Source organism: Onthophagus taurus, chromosome 11 (genome assembly GCF_036711975.1).
Source record: "Onthophagus taurus isolate NC chromosome 11, IU_Otau_3.0, whole genome shotgun sequence".
NCBI classification, from domain to species: Eukaryota; Metazoa; Arthropoda; class Insecta; order Coleoptera; family Scarabaeidae; genus Onthophagus; species Onthophagus taurus.
The window spans coordinates 18,065,361-18,086,289 of record NC_091976.1 but is presented as its reverse complement, the minus strand read 5'-3'; the positions used below and the strand labels follow the sequence as shown (position 1 = coordinate 18,086,289).

Below are 20,929 nucleotides of genomic sequence, written 5' to 3'. Positions count from 1 at the left end.
ATTCTACTTAGAGTTGACCAAGTTTTGCGTGGTAAATTAAAAACTAGGAGGCTTTTGGGTAATACATGAGATATATTCTTCTGGTTTGTTATCCATTCTAGATGCCAAGCTTTAGTCAGTCTGAATCCTTCATCTGTGGCAGTGGCTGCTCTTTTAATCAGTAGCTTTCTGTATCGTAGACGGGTGTGGTTGGCGTCCTCAATCTCCTTGTGTATTGATAAGTTTTGGTTTCCCAAGATCTTCTTGTACTCTCTCGTGAGAGCAGTTATGCGATGCAAGTTTGTAGGGATGGTATATGGCTTACTATTGGGAGCCATTCCACTGGAGCAGATTTGAAAACCCCCTTGCTGATCATTCTCATCGTGTTATTCAGCTGAGCATCGATTTTCTGTACATAAGGACTGTTAAGCCACACTAGCGCACAATATTCAGCGATTAAGAAGGTCATGTTGTTCCATAGAGTTTTTGTATATTATTGTTCCTCGTTTTTAGTATTTCCGCTGTTTTCATTATATGTTCTTTGAATGAGATCGTTCTATCAAGTATAACGCCTAGGTATTTTGTGGTTGATGGTGAGTAAGCCATGAATTCTCAAATTGTATTCCAAACTTTCTGCCGAGGAGTTTATTGTTTAGATGGAAACATGTTACCTTACTTTTGCTATCGTTTAGGTGAAGGCACCATAACCGGAAGTACCTTCCCAGAATCTCTAGTTTGGTTGTCAAGATCTCCTCTGATTCTTCGAACGATCTACATCCATTGCGAGGCGTAGCCGTGTTTTTTAGGTCTTGTTTCTGGCGTATCTGCGATATATACATAGATTAAAGAGAAACGGTGAAAATACCGACCCTTGTGGCAGGCCGTCCTTGAGTTTGCTTGCTGAGCTCACATTGGACCTCATGACAATTCGGAATGCTCTATGATAACACGGAGGAATTTACGGATTATGCCTTCTTTTCATACAGAGTTGTAGGCAGCCGACACATCAATGAATGCAGCAGAAGTTTAACGCAACTCCGTTTTGCCCTGAATCCTGCTATTATTATATTACATCAAACACTCTCTGACCGATTCTTTTGTAGATAAGCTTTTCAATTAATTTGTACGTTACTGATGATTCGATGTAGCTTTTAGATGAGTCCCTGGTTTTAGGATGGCTATTACCTTTTCCTGTTTACATTTTCTGAGTAGGTTACCAATCTGGATTACATCAGTGAAGAATCTGCCAATGTTTAGTGTATTTTTCACTATCTATTAGGAACTCTGGGTTGATATCGTCAAGTCGTGGTGCCTTTCCTGACGTGATTTTCCTGAGCGCTCCCTCAACTTCTTTAGCTGTCAAAGATATCCGTCGCCTCATTCCACAGGTTTCTTGATTCTTGTGTTATTTTGGTTGCAAGTAACTTTTTTGGTGTTGTACTAGATATTGCTACTATGTAGGAGGCAAAGTCCATGCTTAGGGGCTTGAGGTCTGGAGGTTCAGATTTTCTACCATTTCCAACTATTTCTGTTGCTTTGCAGCATCAAGGCTGTGGAGAAGCTCATCCGCCACCACATGGTTGCTCGTCTCAAGGAAGTTTAAACAAAATGAAATAAAAACAGCGGAATAAATTGTAACATCTTTATATTCTCTAAACAACAACAATATCTATCTCATCTAATAAAAACTTCATCGAATAAACATTTTTTCAATTATTTTTAACTCATTACAATTTGAATTGCCAAACTTCTCCTTGATTGTGCTGATTTTTATTAATAAAGCTCATATTTAAATTTCGATTTTCTACCTGTGGATATAAAGAAGGACGCTTAACGGGATCGTTTAAAGCGATCGCTGAAGAATCACGATTACTTTGAACTTGAAAGGGTTCAACATTTGAAATCGAAACTTTTCCTCGATTCGAAAAGCACATTAAACTCTCCTGATGCATAACCAATAAGAAGGAAATGACCATCAATATGATTCCGGTGGTGATAAAAATCCATTTTACTACGTCTAAAAGCCCCATTTTTTTAAAGTTCGATTTCATAAATGAAATAAAATCATCTGGGATGATGACAAACTACAACAAAAATTTAAATAGTTTAAATAATTTGGTAATAAATTTGTACCTCATCCAGCCATAATATTGGAAAAACACCTTGGGTAACGTTTGCTAAAAGTGGGATTTCCTCGATTGATTTAAGAATCATACTCATTTGGACTCTTTTAGCACCGGTTAAAGGCGTAGCAGTCATCTTACAAAAAAGTTTTTAATAAGTATAAATTAAAAATTGATTAAAAAATTTCTTACTGGTTCAATAATTAAATATGATTCATGATTATTTTTATCCGGATTTAAACCTTTGGCAAACTCAATTAAAGTTTTATCAGCGTATAAAAAATGCGGAAACGACAATAAAACCGGCGCTTTTATACAAGGACTTAAATCAACCAATCCATCCGGTGGACAAACGTAACTTCCTTCATCATTTGAAGGACAAAAACACATATTATCGCTCGTTTTTGATAAAGATTCTTTACGAGCGCTATATTTAAATGCTTTTATTCCCTCAAAAGTTACAGGTTTTTCGTATTTTACAAAAACGGATCTAAAAAATCATAATTCAAAAAAATAACAAAATAATTAAATGTTTCCTAACCTGCAAATATCGGCTGTAAACGTATAAATTTTCTCAACTGGCTTTTTCATGGTGAAATACATTCCCGAATCACTTCCATTTAACATATTACAACCATCACCGTTCCAAACATCCAAACTCGGTTCATCCAAAAAAGAAATCAATTCGCCTCTTGTTGAATTTGGTTTCATCCCCCTTTCCATTATGTAAGGCCCAACAGCAGTGTTGTTCATCTTAATTAATAAAAAAATAATTAATTGATTGTTGTGATCTAATAAAAAAGTTAATACAAATCTGAACATTGAAAAAATGAAATCTCGATCATTTTCCGCCACTTCAACCGTTTGAGGGAGAAATCCTTTCATGGTGCTGCAGAAGAAATCTAAAAAAGGCATAAAATGTTTTAATAAACTCAAATCATAGGAGGTAATTGTGATTACCTATTTCGGGAGCTGAACAAAATAAAGTTATTCCACCAAACAATAATTCTCCTATTGTTGTACGTAGAAAAACGTCTTTTGAATCTGGGTAAATGAAAGGGTAAGCGTCTTTTACCATTGTTAAAGCTGATGGTAACATAGTTTGTACTTGAAGAATCATCCCCTAAATATAAATAAATTTTTAATCATTTTATTAAAAGTTTAAATTATTAATTTGGACAAGGAACAATGTCTTTATGGGGTTGGATTAACTTAAACCTCAAAGTCAAGATTACAAGAAGTAACTGATGCATAAGAAGGCTAAAGTTGAAAATGATAACTGGAAAAGATTGCATCATAATGGAAATAGTGAAGAATGTGGAATAGGCGGCAATCAAGTTGCTGTATACAACTTGTAGTTAAGCCTGGAAAGAAGAAGAATACCACAAGATTAGCAAGTAAAAGAGTTGGTTCCTATGCCCTAAAAATACAAGGAATTGCAGTAACTGCAGATGAGTTTTGCTTTTGTTAAGCATACCGTATTTGAAAATGTTGTGGAAAAAAGGCTGCGTCTAGTTACAGAATCTCAACTATTTGTATGATTGAGATGGGAAGTACACAAGATTCACGCATTGTGAACCAAGGAAAAAACTGTAGGCATGTCTAAGATAACCAAAATGTACAATACAACTCGCAATCAGATCAGAAACAACAATAAATCAGTAGAATTTGTCACTAAGGAGTAAGACAGGAATAAAATTATTAACGCACACAAGAATAACAAACCACGATTTGTTGGATATAGAAATCTGACAGCAGTAAAAGTTTTTGACAACCCTTTCGCCGATGACAGCAATTGTTGCGGAGTAAGAAGAAGAACTCAATAGAAAACAGCAACTGGCGTAAGGTAATCAATATAAATGACATGCTAATGAATAAGGAACAATAAAAGTAATGCTTATATCAAAAGATAAAGGAATGTTAACGTACAAATAGATGGTCAAGAAGTAAAATAGGTCAACGATACAATATTTGAAAACGATGCAAGACATCAAACTGAAATTAACAACCAAATAGAGAAAGCTAATCGAATCTACCACACCTCAATCATCTTAATAAGAAATCTATTAGAAACAAAGACAAAGTGCCTGGTAAGCAAGTATATCCACGCGGAAGATCAAAAATGTCCTTGAGGCGCTGCTGTCTTGAATTAAAGTATCATTCGCGACACCATCATCAACTCAAACCAGCATGAAGGCTCAAACAATGAAAACCAACAAGTTTTTTAAAAAGTTTTAGAGTTGACATAGATATATATTATCTTATGTCGAATATGGGTATGATTACTGCTAAAAGAGACAACACAGAAGACTATGTAGAGCATACACATGTACTTATACTTGTAGTATGTCAAAGCATATACATATTCATTTTCAACCTGAAGGAATTTCTTTTCTTATAGAGAACCGTTGGAATTATATGGACATGATCGTTAAATTTTAAATTAGAAGGCATGGCATAAACACTTCCACAACTTGTTGGCTTATCTTTTATATTATTAGTTATTAATAACTAAAATATGGACTAGCACGAATTAACGTCCTGTTTATTGATACTCAAATTTAAAAGTTTTAGTCGGAACTATAGTCTGTAATATTCATAGAACTTTATATATAGGCATTTGGAGCTATTTTTGGATGCTTGCGACTTGACTGTTCATATGTTGCTGTGAAGTTCATTAGTTGTTCATTTTAAGTAAGTTAAGCGATGTCTAAATTTCCAAATATTTAGCACATGAACTTAAAAGCTATGCTCTCGATGATGTATTTATAGATGTTGGAGAACAAATTACGGTTATATATTTTACGGTCATTACGAGGTAAGTACATTGTTATCATGCAATACATTAGTACACGACTATAGGAAACATTTATCAAAGTTCTTTTCAATTTGTGATCAATGAAAGCACAGATATAAAAAATGTTGGCCAAGTTCAGGAAAATTCAACCTTCCTCTTGAAAGGCTTGTTGCTATAAAAACTGACGATGAGGACTGATTAAGAAAGTAAAACTTGTGATAATAAACCAAACGCATTCTCTCAAATTTGATGAGTACAATACAATTTGAAACTAAATATTTATCTTTTGATTTTTCTGTTAACCCACGAAAAACTGTTTTCGTAAGAACGAATATGATCTAAGCTATAGAAGTATAAAGCGTCGATACGTTCAAATGGGTGAGATAACAGGAGATTATACCCATGGAAATGGGTAGTTTTTTTGGGGTTAAAACCAATGCTCCACTGTAGAACATTCTCCCCAGATGAAACTGTTTGAAACTTCTGTATCACCTTTTTTCCATTGAATGTAAAAATGATTACGACTTGCGTTGACAACGGTCAAAGCACTTTTCTGAAAAATCCTTTACAGTTGTAATAAAGAGGAAAAGAGGAGGAATTATTTGGACATACACGGAAACTATACCTGAGCATAGTTTCCAACCTGCTACATCTCCATGCATCAACTTCCAGCGGTTGACTTCACGCATTTCAAAGTCCATCTCCCCCAGTTATCTCAATTGTAGACAATTTCTCCCGTTCCTTGGGCGACTTTAGCCAAAGGAATTGTTTCGTCATGATCTAACGTGGAAGCAAGGAAATTATACATCTATCCTCCCTTTGTTAAGACGTGACACTCCCAAGCTCCGAAAAACTTTACGGTAGTGCCTTTTGTAGTACTCGAAGCGAACTATAGCTCAAAACTCTAGAACGAGGAGAGTACCATATACGCACACACGTTTCTGCAACATAACATCACAGACAAATCATGCAGCTATAATCTAGTTCTATATGGCTCAGAAGTGTGTGGCCTGCAATCGTATCACTATTAGATAATAATCTTCCAAAACTTTGTACCACCGTAAGGAGATTGTCTTGAGTACGAGAGGTTAATTAAATTATAGTGTAAGCTGCACAGTTTTTTTTACAAGCGCTCACTGCCCGATCATTACAGTTGCTTGTTAGTGTCAACACCTTCTTTACTTGGACATACAATACAAATATCTCTCAGATGCTTAGTTATCAATGTTTGATATAGAACCTCTTTTAAACACGTACAAGCATTATGTTCTCTTCCGTCAACAATATTTCTCCCTCTTCTAATAGAACTATTTATTGTTTATTGTTCGTAGTGAACATTTTTAAGATTTCAAAAGTTAATAAACAACAATATCATCATAACTAGACTAATGATATCTTAAATATTAAGCTTTTTGAATCTCTTAGAGTTGGATTCAAAACGCAAGACTTCTCACCCACTCTTTGAATTAAAGTAGAAAAATATAGAAATATTTATTTTTATACAATGCTAGTCAGTTTTTCTTAGAAAAATCCTTTTTGTGGAAATTTCTTTCGTAATTGCTCTATTTTTACGCAATTTATATTTATAATTCATATATGGATTTATGCATTTAATTTCGATATGAACAACATTCGAAAATATATGCAAGAAGATGTAATCAAGTTGATTTACGATTCAGGAACGAAAGATGACTTTGAAAATATGGAAATTAAGTCTTTTTCAATAAAGGGTGGTCATCGGTTATGATCGCAGAAATAGCTGCAATATTTTATATATGTGTCAATGGCTTAATTATGCAAGAAAGGGGAATTAAAAACCAATCAATTCTTAACGAATGTTCCAAATTTTCAAGGACACAACTTATTTTGCAACTAATTCCAAACGAGTCACAATTGGAAAAGTTTAGAAAGAGCAGGATTAAACTAACATTTTGGTTCATCTAGATCAGATCTGCCATAATTATTATAGCATTTATTTTGATTTGGTTGTTATTCAAAATAGATAAGTGATATAGGAAGGACAGTAAAACCTCGATGTAACAGAGCAATACGGAGCAATAAAAGTCAGTTATATGAAAAATTTCGTCTTTAACAAAAACTTGATTAAAGTCGAATGTTTCTAGCTCTAGGTGTAGTGTAAGTTCTAGTTTTATTTCAATAAAAATTATATAAAAATCTAACGGCGAATAACAACTAAAACTTGACCTAGCACTAGGATTGGAACTAACACTAGACCTAGAGCTAGATCATTTGTGTTTTGCCGTACATCTCTTAAGACGACTAAACCCAAATGATTCTAGTTCTAGGTATAGTGTTAGTTCTACTTTTAGTTCTCTAAAAATATACCACGATATAACGCTGAATAACAACTAAAACTAGAACTAACACTAGTATTAGAACTAACGTTTGATCTAGAACTGGAAATATTCGGGCGTCTCTTAAGAACACAAAAATAGCAAGGTTTGCCTTGGTATAGTAGATCTAATGAAATTAAGTTCGTTCAGAGAACTACGCAGAATGATTAAGATTTGACCAAAAAGTAAGATTCTCCCTCATAGTTGTAGTATATACTAAGAAAGTGTTACGATTTGAAATATGTAAGGTGATTAACAAAGTATTAAATTTTTTTTACCATTAAAGCAGCATTTAAAATCGTTACTTTATCTTCTTCACTTCGACAACCAGATAACTTCTTATTAAAATGAAATGTTTTCTTTAAATAATATTTAATTGTATCATCTTTTTCATTAATTTCAGCTTTTGTACGTTCAACTTCAATACTACAATTTAATTAATATATTTCTTAATAACATAAAAATTAATTTAACTTTTTGGTTTACTCATAAATGTATGGCCCCATTTCTTTAAGAATAGGCTTTTCACCTATCATAACAGCATCGGGATTAGTAACATGAAAAATGTAAACTTTAAAAAGTAAAGGAAATGGTTGTTTCTGCCAAACTTCGAAAGCTTTCGTCCCGGGATGAAGCGCAATTTGCTAAAAAATTAAATAAAAATTTAAATTTAAAAAGTTACTAATTTAGTTTACCTTCGAAATTTCGTGATCAATTATTTTTGGAAATCCATACCAAGTGCACAACACCCCAATTATTAAAACTAAAAACCCGGATAAAGCTGTAATAACTGGACAATGTTTATACATTCTTATTAAAAACAATTTTTAAGTTGAAATAAAAAGATTTAATTAACTCGTTCTTTGATAACTCTCGCGGTCGGTTTAAAACAATAACCAAGTCGGAATGGTAACATTACCAATAAAAAAATAAATTGTTACCATACCAATTCCTAGATTAAGGTCACATGAATATCGGTCACAAATTATTTATTATAATGTTGCACCACAGACATAGAGATATTATCATATACCATCAAGTGAAATTTCCCGGCGATACTATCTTTGTGACTCATGTGTGTGCCTGTTTAACTAATCATTAAGTGGCCATCATTGCATACTCATACCTTTGAGAACACACTTTGTTATTACGTACTGAATCGATTAAAGGAGGTGCAACAATTTCTTTTCGAATTACTAACGATTTATTTAAGTGAATTCACCAGAAAGCGATTACAGGGAAGTAAAAGGTAAAGAAGATTAACATTTTAATCAATATTCTTGTATTATGAAGTGTTTAGTAATAGATGATCGTAATAATTCTTTCATACATATATGCATAAATAATTTAATTATTGGTTTTCCATATAGAGAAATCAATAAAAATGTACAAACAATTATTAAACAACACTGAATAAATTAAAAATTTTTTATGCAACAAACTTTTCGTTATAATTAGTGATGGTACGGTAGTGATTTTGCGAAAAGCAGGATAATGGATATTCGGTATCCCCTTCGGTAGGATATCCGGTTATCCCGCATATCTATCCGGCCATTATGGTTATAATTTCTGGTACATTTCTGAAGTGATACCCTAAATTGCCACATTATTGCGATATTTGATAAAAATGAAATTAATAAGAAAGCTGATGATGTTAACTTATTTGGATCCAAGATACAAAATGAACTTTTTTGATGCTGATTTAACTAATGAAGCAACTCTAAAAAGAGGATACTTTAATGAATAATTGGCGATATTTCCGCAAGGATTCTTCAAGAAATGAATTTTATAGCGAACTTTGAAAGTTATCGATAAAAATTGCAACATCGAAAATTTTATCAAAACTTCAAACACTGTTTTCTCAAAAACTAAAAGTTATTTTTCAAAACATAGTCGTTTTTGGAAAAATTTCAGAGAGACAAAAAAGTTTTAGAATACTTTCATCTATCTATGTAAAATTTTTCTAATGTATTAATTTATCATCTACATAAAAAAAATTTTCGCAAAAATGCAAGGGGGGTGGTTACGTTTAGTAGTTTAGAAGGGTAGATTGAAAGTACAAATAGGGTCAAAACATGCCCTACTATGTGTTAAACATATTCCCCAAATTTCATTTTCCTAGCGTTTATGGTTTTTGAGAAAAAGAAATTAAACCAAAATTTTCCGCTATTTTTGGAGGGGTGTAGCTCCTTAGGGGAGCCGAAGTCGCCCATGGTTCCTATATGAAAGTACCCTTAAAATTCACTAAAGAATCACCCCTTGGAGTTTGTTGCAGTCATTCAGATACTGCAAGAATGCAGATTTAAGACTGCAAGAACATAAAACAAAGACGAATTCTAACATATTCAAACACAGTCAATTGACTGGTCATATTATCGACTTAGATAACACGAAATTGTTACATAAATGCGAGAAAGGGTTTAAGCTGGATCTTTTGGAAACATATGAAATCGATAAACATAAGAGAAATAAAAGAATAAATCTTCTCAACGATCAAGTTGATACTTTTTACACCCCATTATACTCCTTCCTATCAAAAAGCAAGAAAAGAAAAACTAAACAAATAAAATAATAATTTTCTGATTTTACCATCTCTTTATTCAACCGATTTTAATATGTAACCGGTTTATTCGGGTGGTGTACTTACTTTCATGTAAAATTTCCATTATTGTGCGCTGGGTTCGTCTTGTTGTGCGTTTCATTTTAATTCGTAACATATTTATTTAATTTTAACATTTTACCTTAGTTTATTTATTTAAATTTTAATATTTTAATATTCAATGTGTTATTTTTATAAAATTCAACGTTAGCATTTTCTTCATTGATGACGTAAGTTATATAATTTTTATAACGAAATTTGATTTTGATGTTTTTATTTTTCGCTTGCAAAGTTTTTGGCTGATGATGACCTTTATGTGTCGAAACCGATTCCAATAAATATTTAAAATTTAAGCAAATAAGAAGTTTTTTATATTTTTATATGTATATATACATATACATTTTCTCATACTAAGTAATAGGTTAGGATACCGTATAGTTACCGGATATTCGTTCCACCACTAGTTATAATGCACTAGAGATGTTATAAACTAGTATTTTTGGAGACAGGTATGATATGTTACTGCTTCCAAAAAGTAATAGTTCATAATACCTATTTCTTTGCTCATGTGTTCCTAATGATTTTGAGTTATGGAGATTTATGCTATATCTCCAAAATATCAAAATAGGATGATTTTTCTTAATAAAATCAATTACAACCTAACTACTAAAACTGACGGAGAAAGACGTTATGCATAAAAAATATGTTTGTCCACGACTACCTTATAATATATACCTTATAAATGAGTTTTCTAAAACAAAATGGTAGTCATTTTTCACGGAGTGAATAATAGCGGTGAATAATAATCATTATCCACGGGTAGCCATCTTGACTGATAATAATTATTTGAAACGTTAAAAGTTCAAAAACGTGAATTTAATTCAATTTTTTAGCAGTTTCTAAATGTTTGACATTAAAAAAACCTAAACAAATTCCTTTTTTCGTACGATTTAAGCATAATAGTATATTATTATATGAGCATAATATATAATGAGGGCTATTATTCACGAAGGTTAAGTTTATGTCACGAGCGTAGTGAGTGGCATAATTAACCTGAGTGAATAATAGCTCATTATATGCGAGTAGAATACTATACTTTGTCCACGACTATTCAAAATTGATTCCATAAATTTATTTTTTAAATAAATTTTTGAATAAAGGTAACTGTAACCAACTTCACAACAATTTGTCAAAATTAAATGTCAGTTTTATAAAACGTCGTTTTCTTTAGGAAAATTAATTAATTTATGCTTAAATCATACGAAAAATAGTATATTGTTTTATATGGAAGAGAAGCAGTGTTTTTTATGGCGTGGTCTGTCGTTTAGCGACGAACGCAGTGAGTCGCTAATGACAGATGAGCCGTTAAAATTGTGGCGTGTCCGACAGTTTGCCGGACGAACGAAGTGAGTCCGGCAATGACGGACCAGCCACAAACGAAACTGCTTCTCTTCCGAATAAAACATAGTATTTTTTCTTCAAACGTCATTTCCAATACGGCGCTAAAGTGACATGTGCTTCAGCGCTATGGCGCTAAAGTGAAATTTACTTTAGCGCCGTAACGCTGAAGTACTTTTTTGCTATGTTGATCTTAGCAACCGTCGTTATGCAACAATGACTTACTTCTACCGCGAGTAAACACGACAACAAAGTTGTCATTTAATGACGTTTGAAGAAAAAGGAATTTGTTTAGGTTTTTTTAATGTCAAACATTTAGAAACTCCTAAAAAATTGAATTAAATTGACGTTTTTTGAACTTTTAACGTTTCAAATAATTATTATTAGTCTGGTCAAGATGGCTACCCGTGGATAATGATTATTATTCACCGCTATTATTCACTCCGTGAAAAATGACTACCATTTTGTTTTAGAAAACTCATTGATAAGGTATATATTATAAGGTAGTCGTGGACAAATTAATTAATTTTCCTAAAGAAAACGACGTTTTATAAAACTGACATTTAATTTTGACAAATTGTTGTGAAGTTGGTTACAGTTAGTAACATTGAATTTGTGTCACATTGACGTTTAACCTTTATTCAAAAATGTATTTAAAAAATAAATTTATGGAATCAATTTCAATAGTCGTGGACAAAGTATAGTATTCTACTCGCATATAATGAGCTATTATTCATTCAGGTTAATTATGCCACTCGCTACGCTCGTGACATAAACTTAACCTTCGTGAATAATAGCCCTCATTATATGCTCATATAATAATATACTATTCTAATGCATCATGAAATCATAATCCATACTTATTTCATTTTTATCTATCACCAGTTTCTAGTGATATAGCATAAATCACAAAATATCAAATTAGGATGATTTTTCTTAATAAAATCAACTAAGTATAACGTTAGTAGTAAATACTAATGAAGAAAGTTATTATAAATAAAAATAGTATTATTTAAAAGTTCTATTTATGGTGTTAATTAATTCTGATTATTTTAAAATTAACTATTTATTTATACAAAGATGATGACATCATTAACATTTATAAAGATGATTTTTTGAAACGGTGGGGGATTCGTTAGATTTCGGCTTTTTGAATAAACCGTCGACCGAAAGATCAATAACACTAGCTTGTTATTAATTCTCGTCTCGTAACACCGAGAACATACACGTAACACGTAACTTTAGCTTGTTTACAAAGCGTATTTATAACAGTAATGCAGTGTATAAAATATTCGTTAAAACAATCGTTTATTTTTTTATTTCTTACGATAATATTAAGTGTTATCAATATTAATGGACTTGAAACCAAACAACCTCCTCATATAATATTTATATTAGCCGATGATTTGGTAAGTTTAATTTTGTTTTTAAATACTTTTTAAATTTAATTCTAATTTAAGGGTTTTAATGATGTTGGGTTTCATGGTTCGTCTCAAATACCAACCCCAAACATCGATATTTTAGCTTACTCAGGAATTATTTTAAACAATTACTATGTATCACCGATATGTACGCCTTCAAGAAGTGCTTTAATGACAGGAAAACATCCGATCCATTTAGGAACACAACACGGGGTTTTATACGGAGCCGAACCCCGAGGTTTATCGCTTTCCGAGGCTATAATGCCAGAATTTTTCCAAAAATTAGGATACAAAAACCGAATAGTTGGAAAATGGCATTTAGGATCATGGAAATTAGTTTATACCCCAACCTTTAGAGGATTCGATTCGCATTTAGGCATGAAATTATCAATATTAATTTTACTTCTTTATGAGTATTTTTTATTTGAAGGTTTTTGGACTGGTCATCTAGATTACAATGATCACACTGCGATGGAAAAAGGAACTTGGGGTCTTGATATGAGAAACGGTACTAAAATCGCTTATAATCTTCATGGGGAGTATATAACAAGTGCAATTACAAAGGAATGTGTTAAAATTATTGAAAACCATAACGAAAATGATCCATTATTTTTGTATATTCCTCATGCTGCTGTTCATTCAGGAAATCCTTATAATCCTTTAGCTGCACCTGATGAAACTGTTGCTGAATTAAATCATATTTTAGATTATAATCGAAGAAGATTTGCAGGTAAATTAATTTTTTATCTTATAAAAGAATAAAGAGTCTAAAATTTACTGATTACATCATTTTGAATGTTGCAACTATATTCTGTCCCACCTCGCAGCGTTCATAAATCACCCTGATAGATAGATAAGCTTTTCGTGCATTCGAAATCTTGCCTGAGATAATGATGATATTGTTAAAGTAAGCTTATATGCCTCATTTAACTTACCTGTTACTTCATGTAACTTCATAATGTGCAATTTAGCAAGTTGGAATTATAATAACGAAAAGAATCCGTGAATCACTTTTTAAATTTCATCCAATATCTAGATTATCTAGAAGACTATGCCGCATAAGACTATGACTTCTTTTCATTCTTATGCGGTGTAGTCTGAGGTTGTGAAAGAGCATATTGCAGAACAGATATGATGAACTCCAAAACGTATGTGAGAAATTTCCAAAACATGACGCCATTATGGTCCTAGGAGATTTTAATGCTTAATTTGATAGATAACACTGTTTTACAGATATCCTTTGAGAAACACAGCCTCCATGCAAAGACAAATTTTACCGCAAGCAATAACTTGAAAGTCTAACCAAGAGACTAACCAAATAGACCATATGTTAGTCTGTAAGAGATGGGCTACTTCCATCTAGAACATCAGAACATACCGAAGCCCAGACTGTGACTTAAATCACTAATTGGTCCAGTAGACCAATGGCCCAATAACACAAGAAGAAATTCAGCGAGACTTGAAATTGAAAATGTAAAGGAGGAGTACTAGACGAAGTTAAATTAGACGCTGACAAACTGTCCTTGAGATAGCAACTCGCACTATGGGTGTGACGGGAAAACCAAGTAATGAAGAGTGGCATGATGAAGAATGTGGTGAGGCGAATTATCGAGGATTCACGTTCCTAAATGTGTCTTAAATAATAGAGTAGTGGAGTATACCAAGGAAATTCTGGGCGAGAATCTATCAGATAAAATCAGTCAAATTAATAGAAGCAATTTTAGTGACTGAACCCAAAAATTGGTTCATTTCATACCAAGGCGTTTGGAGGCCGTTAGAAGAAAGCCGCTGCGGAAAGCCATCGTATTTTGGTGGAAGTTTATGGAGATCATGCTCTAGCTGAAGCAATTTGTGAGTGGCGATTTCGACGTGTATGATAAGGAGCGTCCCGGTCAGCCGAAAGAGTTTGAAGATGAAGAATTGGAGGCTTTGCTCAATCAAGGCTCGTCTCAAACGCAAGAAGTGCTTGCAGAATCATTAGGAGTAGATCAATCAACAATTTCTAGTCATTTAGAAGCACTTAGATTCATCCAAAAGCAAGGAAATTGGGTGCTATACGAACTGAAGCCAAGAGACGTCAAAAGACGATTTTGCATGTCTGAAATGCAATGTTTCTGCATCGAATTGTTGTGGGCGATTAAAAGTGGATCTATCCATTATGGCAATCCAAAGCGCAAAAAATCGTAAGAAACCCGACCAACCAGAAACATCGTCGCCATAATCAAATATCCTTGGTGCTAAGATAATGCTTTGTATTTGGTGGGATCAGAAGAGTGTCATCTATTATGAGCTTTTAAAATCGGGCGAAACGATCAAGGGAAACCTGTACCGAATACAAGTGATCCATTTTAACAGAGTGTGATGCGCAGTCAACTACACTACTTAATTTGGTGGTGGAAGCAGCCACAGAGAATTAAACATCACTGGGTATATTGGTACCGAAACATCGCAAGTATGCGAAATGTGAAATGATTAAGAGAATACTTGACCATATTGGCCATTGAAACGCAGAGGAGAGGGCTAGAATTAAAAGAAGGCTACAAGAATTTGCTCAAATCTAGAATATTGAGAAAAATATAAAACTAACTATTTATAAAAGCCATATTAGACAACCCAAAACAAACTTCTTAGGACACTTGAACGAAAAATTCGACAGAAACATTTTCTGCAGTTTTACAAAATGAGGAACCAATTGATAAATTGTGCCGATATTTCCAGGTTCGTTAAAAATAGGAGACTCGTATGGATGGGGTACGTGGACGAATAAGCGATGAGACAACAACAAGGAGAGTTGCAGATTAGAAAATAGTGAGTCGAAGCTAAGAGCTAATCATTAAAAAAGCACTCATCAATGACAATATGTACTTAAATGTCAGAACCTAAAACTTGAGTCCGAAACTTGAGGTGTGCCTTTCTTCAGAGAAGGTTAACCTCGGAACACAATCCTTTCTAAACTGCAATATTGACTGTATGCATGATCAGTAGCCCACTCATTTTAAAAAATCGCTAACATCATCTTCTAAATCAACTTTTCCTCTTTCATAAGAAAATGAACAACTGTATTTCCGAAAATGTTCAAACCATGCCATAATTAACGCTGTTTCCCTCTCACCCTCTCATATTTTCTATTATCGATTTCAATTTTTCTTGCCTTCTTTGTATTTCCAATAAAACGTCATACTATGGTCTACCTCATTTTTGATGAATTGATGTTGCAAAGATGAATTAATAACAATAGAAGAATCAAGTTTATTACAAATGTTTTGAATACATACAAAGAATGTTTGGACAATGTTTGGAGAGCGAGGTGCAACCATGAAATAAACAAACATCTCGAGAAACGTCCTCTGTCTGACTATACGAATATTCAAAGACACCTGAAAAGAACGATAAATAGCCAAATGCAGGGAAAAAGACCAAGGAAAAGATGGAAACACGCCAAGAAAGGGTACTCAAAGACATGGCTGGGAGTGCGAATTTGGAAGAAATCAGCTGTAGATAAGAAAGAATAAAGAGGCAAACTAAAAGAGGCCAAGGCCCAATTTAGGCTGCAGAGCCATAGAAAACTAACTTTTTATATGAAATTCTCTTGCAGAGCTCTTCAATCACCAAACGATTTAATAAAAGCTCCTACTATCCGTGCCAAAAGTCTCTTTAAAGATTCATATCGGAAAACGGCTGTGTGGATTTCAACGCGGTTTCAACCAAAATATGTGTAATAATAATAATTATAAATTAAAAAAAAAACAGTAATACATCATTTAGGGAGTTCCGTCTAATCCGGCTGCTGTGTGTTCTAGACTAGACGTCGCGCCTTTATTTTACCTAGAAAAAGAAATAAAGGCGCGACGTTCACACATAATAGCATCATCTTTTCGGATTAGACGGAAATTAAACTATTTTTAGTATCTTGATTATGAATGATTTGATGTCTTTTTCTTCTTCAACATTGCGCAGCTCATCATATGAGTCAGTACGAATATATAATAATAATCATCATGGAATAAACAATTAAAATAAAAATCTGAAAAATGATGATTAGTATATCTTTGTGGTTATGTAGATCATTGTTTATATTTTGTGGTTATCTTAAGAATATTATTGTTATTAAAAATAAATATAAATTATAATTAACATTATTAAAAAAAACATGTATTTATTTTTTAGCTATGATGGTTGAATTAGATAAGTCAGTAGGAGAAGTAATAACCTCTTTAAGTAAAAAGAACATGTTACAAAATTCGATAATAATTTTTAGTACAGATAATGGTGGTCCTGCTGCCGGTTTTAATTTAAACGCGGCTTCGAATTTTCCGTTAAAAGGTGTTAAAAATACATTATGGGAAGGTGGGGTTAGAGGGGCAGGATTTTTATGGTCCCCTCTACTTAATAAAACGCAAAGAGTTTCCCAACAAATGATGCACATAACCGATTGGTTACCAACGTTAATTACAGCAGCTGGTGGGGATCGTTCTTTGTTCACATCAGATATAGCAGATTTAAAATTAGATGGTAAAGATTTATGGAAAGCTTTGTCTGAAAATAAACCATCACCGCGTAATGAAATTTTACATAATATCGATGATGTTGAAGGAAATTCAGCGTTGACACTTGGCGAATGGAAAATTATTAAAGGTAAAAAATAAATTTCAAATTTATTTAAAACAAAAATTTTTAAATGTTGAATTAAGGTAGTACTTACAAAGGACAATGGGATAATTGGTATGGTCCATCCGGAAGAAGTGATGTTTACAACGTTTCGAAAGTTTTAACATCAAAATCTGCGGTAGCACTTGAAAAAATTGGAAAAATTCCTTCGCATAATGAAATTTTAAATCTAAGAAATGAAGCTACAGTTACTTGTTCTAACGAAAAACGGGTAGAGTGTAGCCCATTAATTCAAGATTGCTTGTTTAACATTAAAAATGATCCATGTGAAACAATAAACTTAGCGGAGAAGTAACGAAATATTTTAAAATCGATATATTAAGTTTATTTTATTTTAATCATTTTTAGATTCCCGTCGGTTTTAAAGGATCTTCAAAAACGTATTTCTGATTGGAATACAACAGCAGTTCCCCCAGGAAATCTTCCCGTTGATCCAAGAGGTGACCCTAAATATTTCGAATATGTTTGGACAAATTTTGGAGATCACGAATATCAAGTTTTAACTTCATAAAAAAAATTTATTTAAAAACAATATAAATTAATTTCAATAAATTACAATAATTTTAGTCCTCAACATCAGATTTACGGACTCGATTTAAGTCATTTGCGGTTTTTTTTTCTTGCCCTTCCTTCTTGGATCCCTTTTTGGAAATTTACATCTAGAAAATTACCGATTTAAATTATTTCGTTTATTCAGGAATAGATACACACTTGCAATTGTCACGTGGATTTGGAAGAGTTCCGGTTGTGCAAACAACATCAGTACAGTTTTTCTATAATAGATAATTAATATAAATAAATACAAAAATAAAATAAAAACTGTTATAGTACCTTTTTGATGAGCTTGGCTGTACACTTAATGTGGTCTTCAATTGTAACTTGTGTGCATGTTTTATTCTTAGGCACACTTATTGTTATATTCCGTATCGTTGGTATGCATTTAAAGAATTCATGATTGCTGATACATTTATTAACAGTTATGACCGGATGATAAGATGATTTATTTTTGTAATCCGTAATTGATTTATATGTCTTTACTAGTTGACATGGACTAGGATTCTTATTATGGCACATATCTTCAAAAAAATTTTTGTAAATCGCTTTAAGATTGTAAAAATTTATCTTTAAACTTACCTATAACATCTGCTAAACAATAAACCACACAACACATAGAAATTAAAATAGCACATCTAAAAACCACTGCCATTTCCGGTTCTTAATACTTTATCAAGAAAATGACTTTATTAAGAAGTTATCCTTAAAACGATTTCAGACACACTAAGTATTCATCTCTGGATTTAAGCTTTTTGTATGCGAACTGTTTAATATTTTATTTAACGTCATCGCGGTTTCCAATTAAGTTCGAGATAATTTGACGTATTCTTTAGAAGGGAATATGTTTTTTCCTTTGCATATCTTTCAACAGTGATACAAAACGTGGCTTTAAAATATAAACAAACCGGATATTATACATGTGACAGACGTATTTCAGACGCCTATTATAAATAAATGAAATGAAAATTATGAAAATAAAGTTAAGTTGGAAATCCCTATATCCGGTATCACTTTAAAATATTTATAAATTTATGTTTGTTTGATAACAAATTATGGGACGAATACATTAAATATTAAACATGTTTAATTTTTCGTTGCATTCCAAAATCGAAATACAAAGTATGATATCATTCACAAAACATAGCATGTCGTAGTTATGATTCTCGAAATACGTTTCACTTGCATCATAAACATCTGTAAAATGTTAGTGTAACATCTTAATTAATTTACGTGGGATTGCGCTGGATTATCATGCGTATGCATGCAATGTTGTACGTCATACAAATCTGTTCTGTGCTGTGATAGACTTGGGTTTAATATTGAACAATATTGCATAAGTAGTTAATGTTACATCATACTTATAAAAAGACTTTTAAAGAAGAAGAAGCTCACCTAATTAACAAAGAACATTTTTCGAATTAAACTCTAAATTCTAAGAAAATTTCAAAAACTACACTAGTAAAACATTAAATTGCAAATATGGAATTTTAGTGGATAGAATTAAATTAGTTTAATAAAGAATTAGGAATTACACTGGCCAAAATCTACGACGAAGTGTGAATTGCACTGAATAAATTTCAAATGTAAGAAAAAGAATCACACTACAATGATTACAAGTTCTTGCCTTCAAAAAGAAGTCTGAAATAACACTTCGCAGACTCCAGATTTTAACAAAACCTTCGAATTATACTAAATGCAAGTGAATGTCTGGAATTACATTAAGATTCCACCTTTCAACAAAAAATTGTTGTGGAAGGACTAACCAATACACCTACATGCAATTATTTTCAAGTTACTCTGTGTTCTTATACAAAGAACATTCTCAAACATGCCATTCATAAGCACGCCGAAATTTTCTGTTACATTATCACAATAGCAATAATAAATAGTACTCTAATTACGCTGTGCTGCAAGATTTTTGTACAGTTGATGAGTTGAATGTTTTTAGTTAATTTTCGGTTGGTGATTTCAAATATGCCTTCCATTTTTCTGTACGTCACGTTTTTTTTCTCTCACTGCTGCTGGACATAGGATTTTATATTGCAACAAAATCTTCTTAAAATCAAAATTTTCTTAAAAATAGTAATGTTATGCAATTTCCGGTGTAACCGAAAGTGGTACAAATATGACACTACCTCTAAAAGGTTCACAAGGTTATACAAGTTCTACAAGGTTCATATCTCTTCACCTTATATCAAGGTACCAAATATCAAATTCATTGCATCTATAGTTTCCCTATAAAATCCTAAGTCTCGCAGAAACGTGACGTGTTACAAAAAGTAGAAGGCATGTTTGAAATCATCAACCCAAAATTAACTAAAAACACTCAACTTATCTACTGTTCACAAAAAAAAAGTTGAAGTTTGCAGCACAGTGTTATTATTGAAGATGTTCAAACATTTCTGGTTCAGCGTTGAAGCAACCCGTCATTTTCATGAATCATCCTACAACCCTGTTCTATTCGTTGACGCAAATTTTCCAGATGGTTCACAGATGTCGAATAAACTAAACTGTTTAAATAGCCCCATAAACAAAAGTCTAAGGAAAAACTACATCTCCCAGAAAATATGTTGTTTAGACAGATAATGCTTTCTGCGGTGGAGCTCTATCTTGTATAAACCAGAGATTTAGTCTCCATTTTAACGATAAGTCTTCCAAAAATCCAGGATGAGTATTTTCCAAGAAATCTAGGTATGTATGACCGTTGTGGTAAAAATCGGTCCAATTTGTTGATGTCTGATTTCAGCAACTGCTCAAGTATTCTCGTCATACCACACATGATTATTATGGAAACTGAATATGCCCTTTCTGGTAAAATCCGCTTCATCACCAAACAAATTGTTAGGAAGTGTGGGCGTTCAGAAGATTGATAGACATAAACCATTGACAGAATGTCAATTTTGCTTGGTAAAGAGGACTCCGGAGGAGTGAAGGTTTGCCCACGCTGGATATGGTAAGGATAAATGCTATTCACGAAATTCTTCTCCCACTTGTGTTATGATTTTCATCCTTTACATTTAAAATTTATTCAATCT

General features: G+C 32.6%; 3 protein-coding genes across 4 annotated transcripts; 1 reads left to right on the top strand and 2 right to left on the bottom strand.

Moving 5' to 3' along the window:
• Positions 1–1,640: 1,640 nt before the first annotated feature.
• LOC111424195 (sensory neuron membrane protein 2-like) lies at positions 1,641–8,447 on the bottom strand. The gene is made up of 9 exons (XM_023057640.2): positions 7,949–8,447; positions 7,740–7,897; positions 7,532–7,679; positions 3,063–3,225; positions 2,913–3,004; positions 2,644–2,855; positions 2,295–2,592; positions 2,113–2,238; positions 1,641–2,063 (listed from the first exon to the last, which is right to left on the bottom strand). The coding sequence occupies exons 1-9, from the start codon at positions 8,060–8,062 to the stop codon at positions 1,707–1,709; spliced, it is 1,668 nt and encodes a 555-aa protein (XP_022913408.2). The 5' UTR covers positions 8,063–8,447; the 3' UTR covers positions 1,641–1,706.
• Positions 8,448–12,324: 3,877 nt separating this feature from the next.
• LOC111424228 (arylsulfatase I) lies at positions 12,325–17,942 on the top strand. The gene is made up of 6 exons (XM_023057707.2): positions 12,325–12,659; positions 12,711–13,047; positions 13,102–13,401; positions 16,839–17,306; positions 17,363–17,630; positions 17,688–17,942. The coding sequence occupies exons 1-6, from the start codon at positions 12,525–12,527 to the stop codon at positions 17,848–17,850; spliced, it is 1,671 nt and encodes a 556-aa protein (XP_022913475.2). The 5' UTR covers positions 12,325–12,524; the 3' UTR covers positions 17,851–17,942.
• LOC111424229 (uncharacterized) lies at positions 17,844–19,274 on the bottom strand. 2 transcript variants are annotated; one of them, XM_023057709.2, is made up of 4 exons: positions 18,474–19,274; positions 18,171–18,415; positions 18,051–18,112; positions 17,844–17,998 (listed from the first exon to the last, which is right to left on the bottom strand). In XM_023057709.2, exons 1-4 carry the CDS (start codon positions 18,544–18,546, stop codon positions 17,935–17,937), a joined length of 444 nt encoding a protein of 147 aa, XP_022913477.1. In that variant the 5' UTR covers positions 18,547–19,274; the 3' UTR covers positions 17,844–17,934. The 2 variants fall into 2 exon arrangements, with proteins under 2 accessions (XP_022913477.1, XP_022913478.1); XM_023057710.2 differs by having other exon boundaries at positions 18,055–18,112.
• Positions 19,275–20,929: the final 1,655 nt, after the last annotated feature.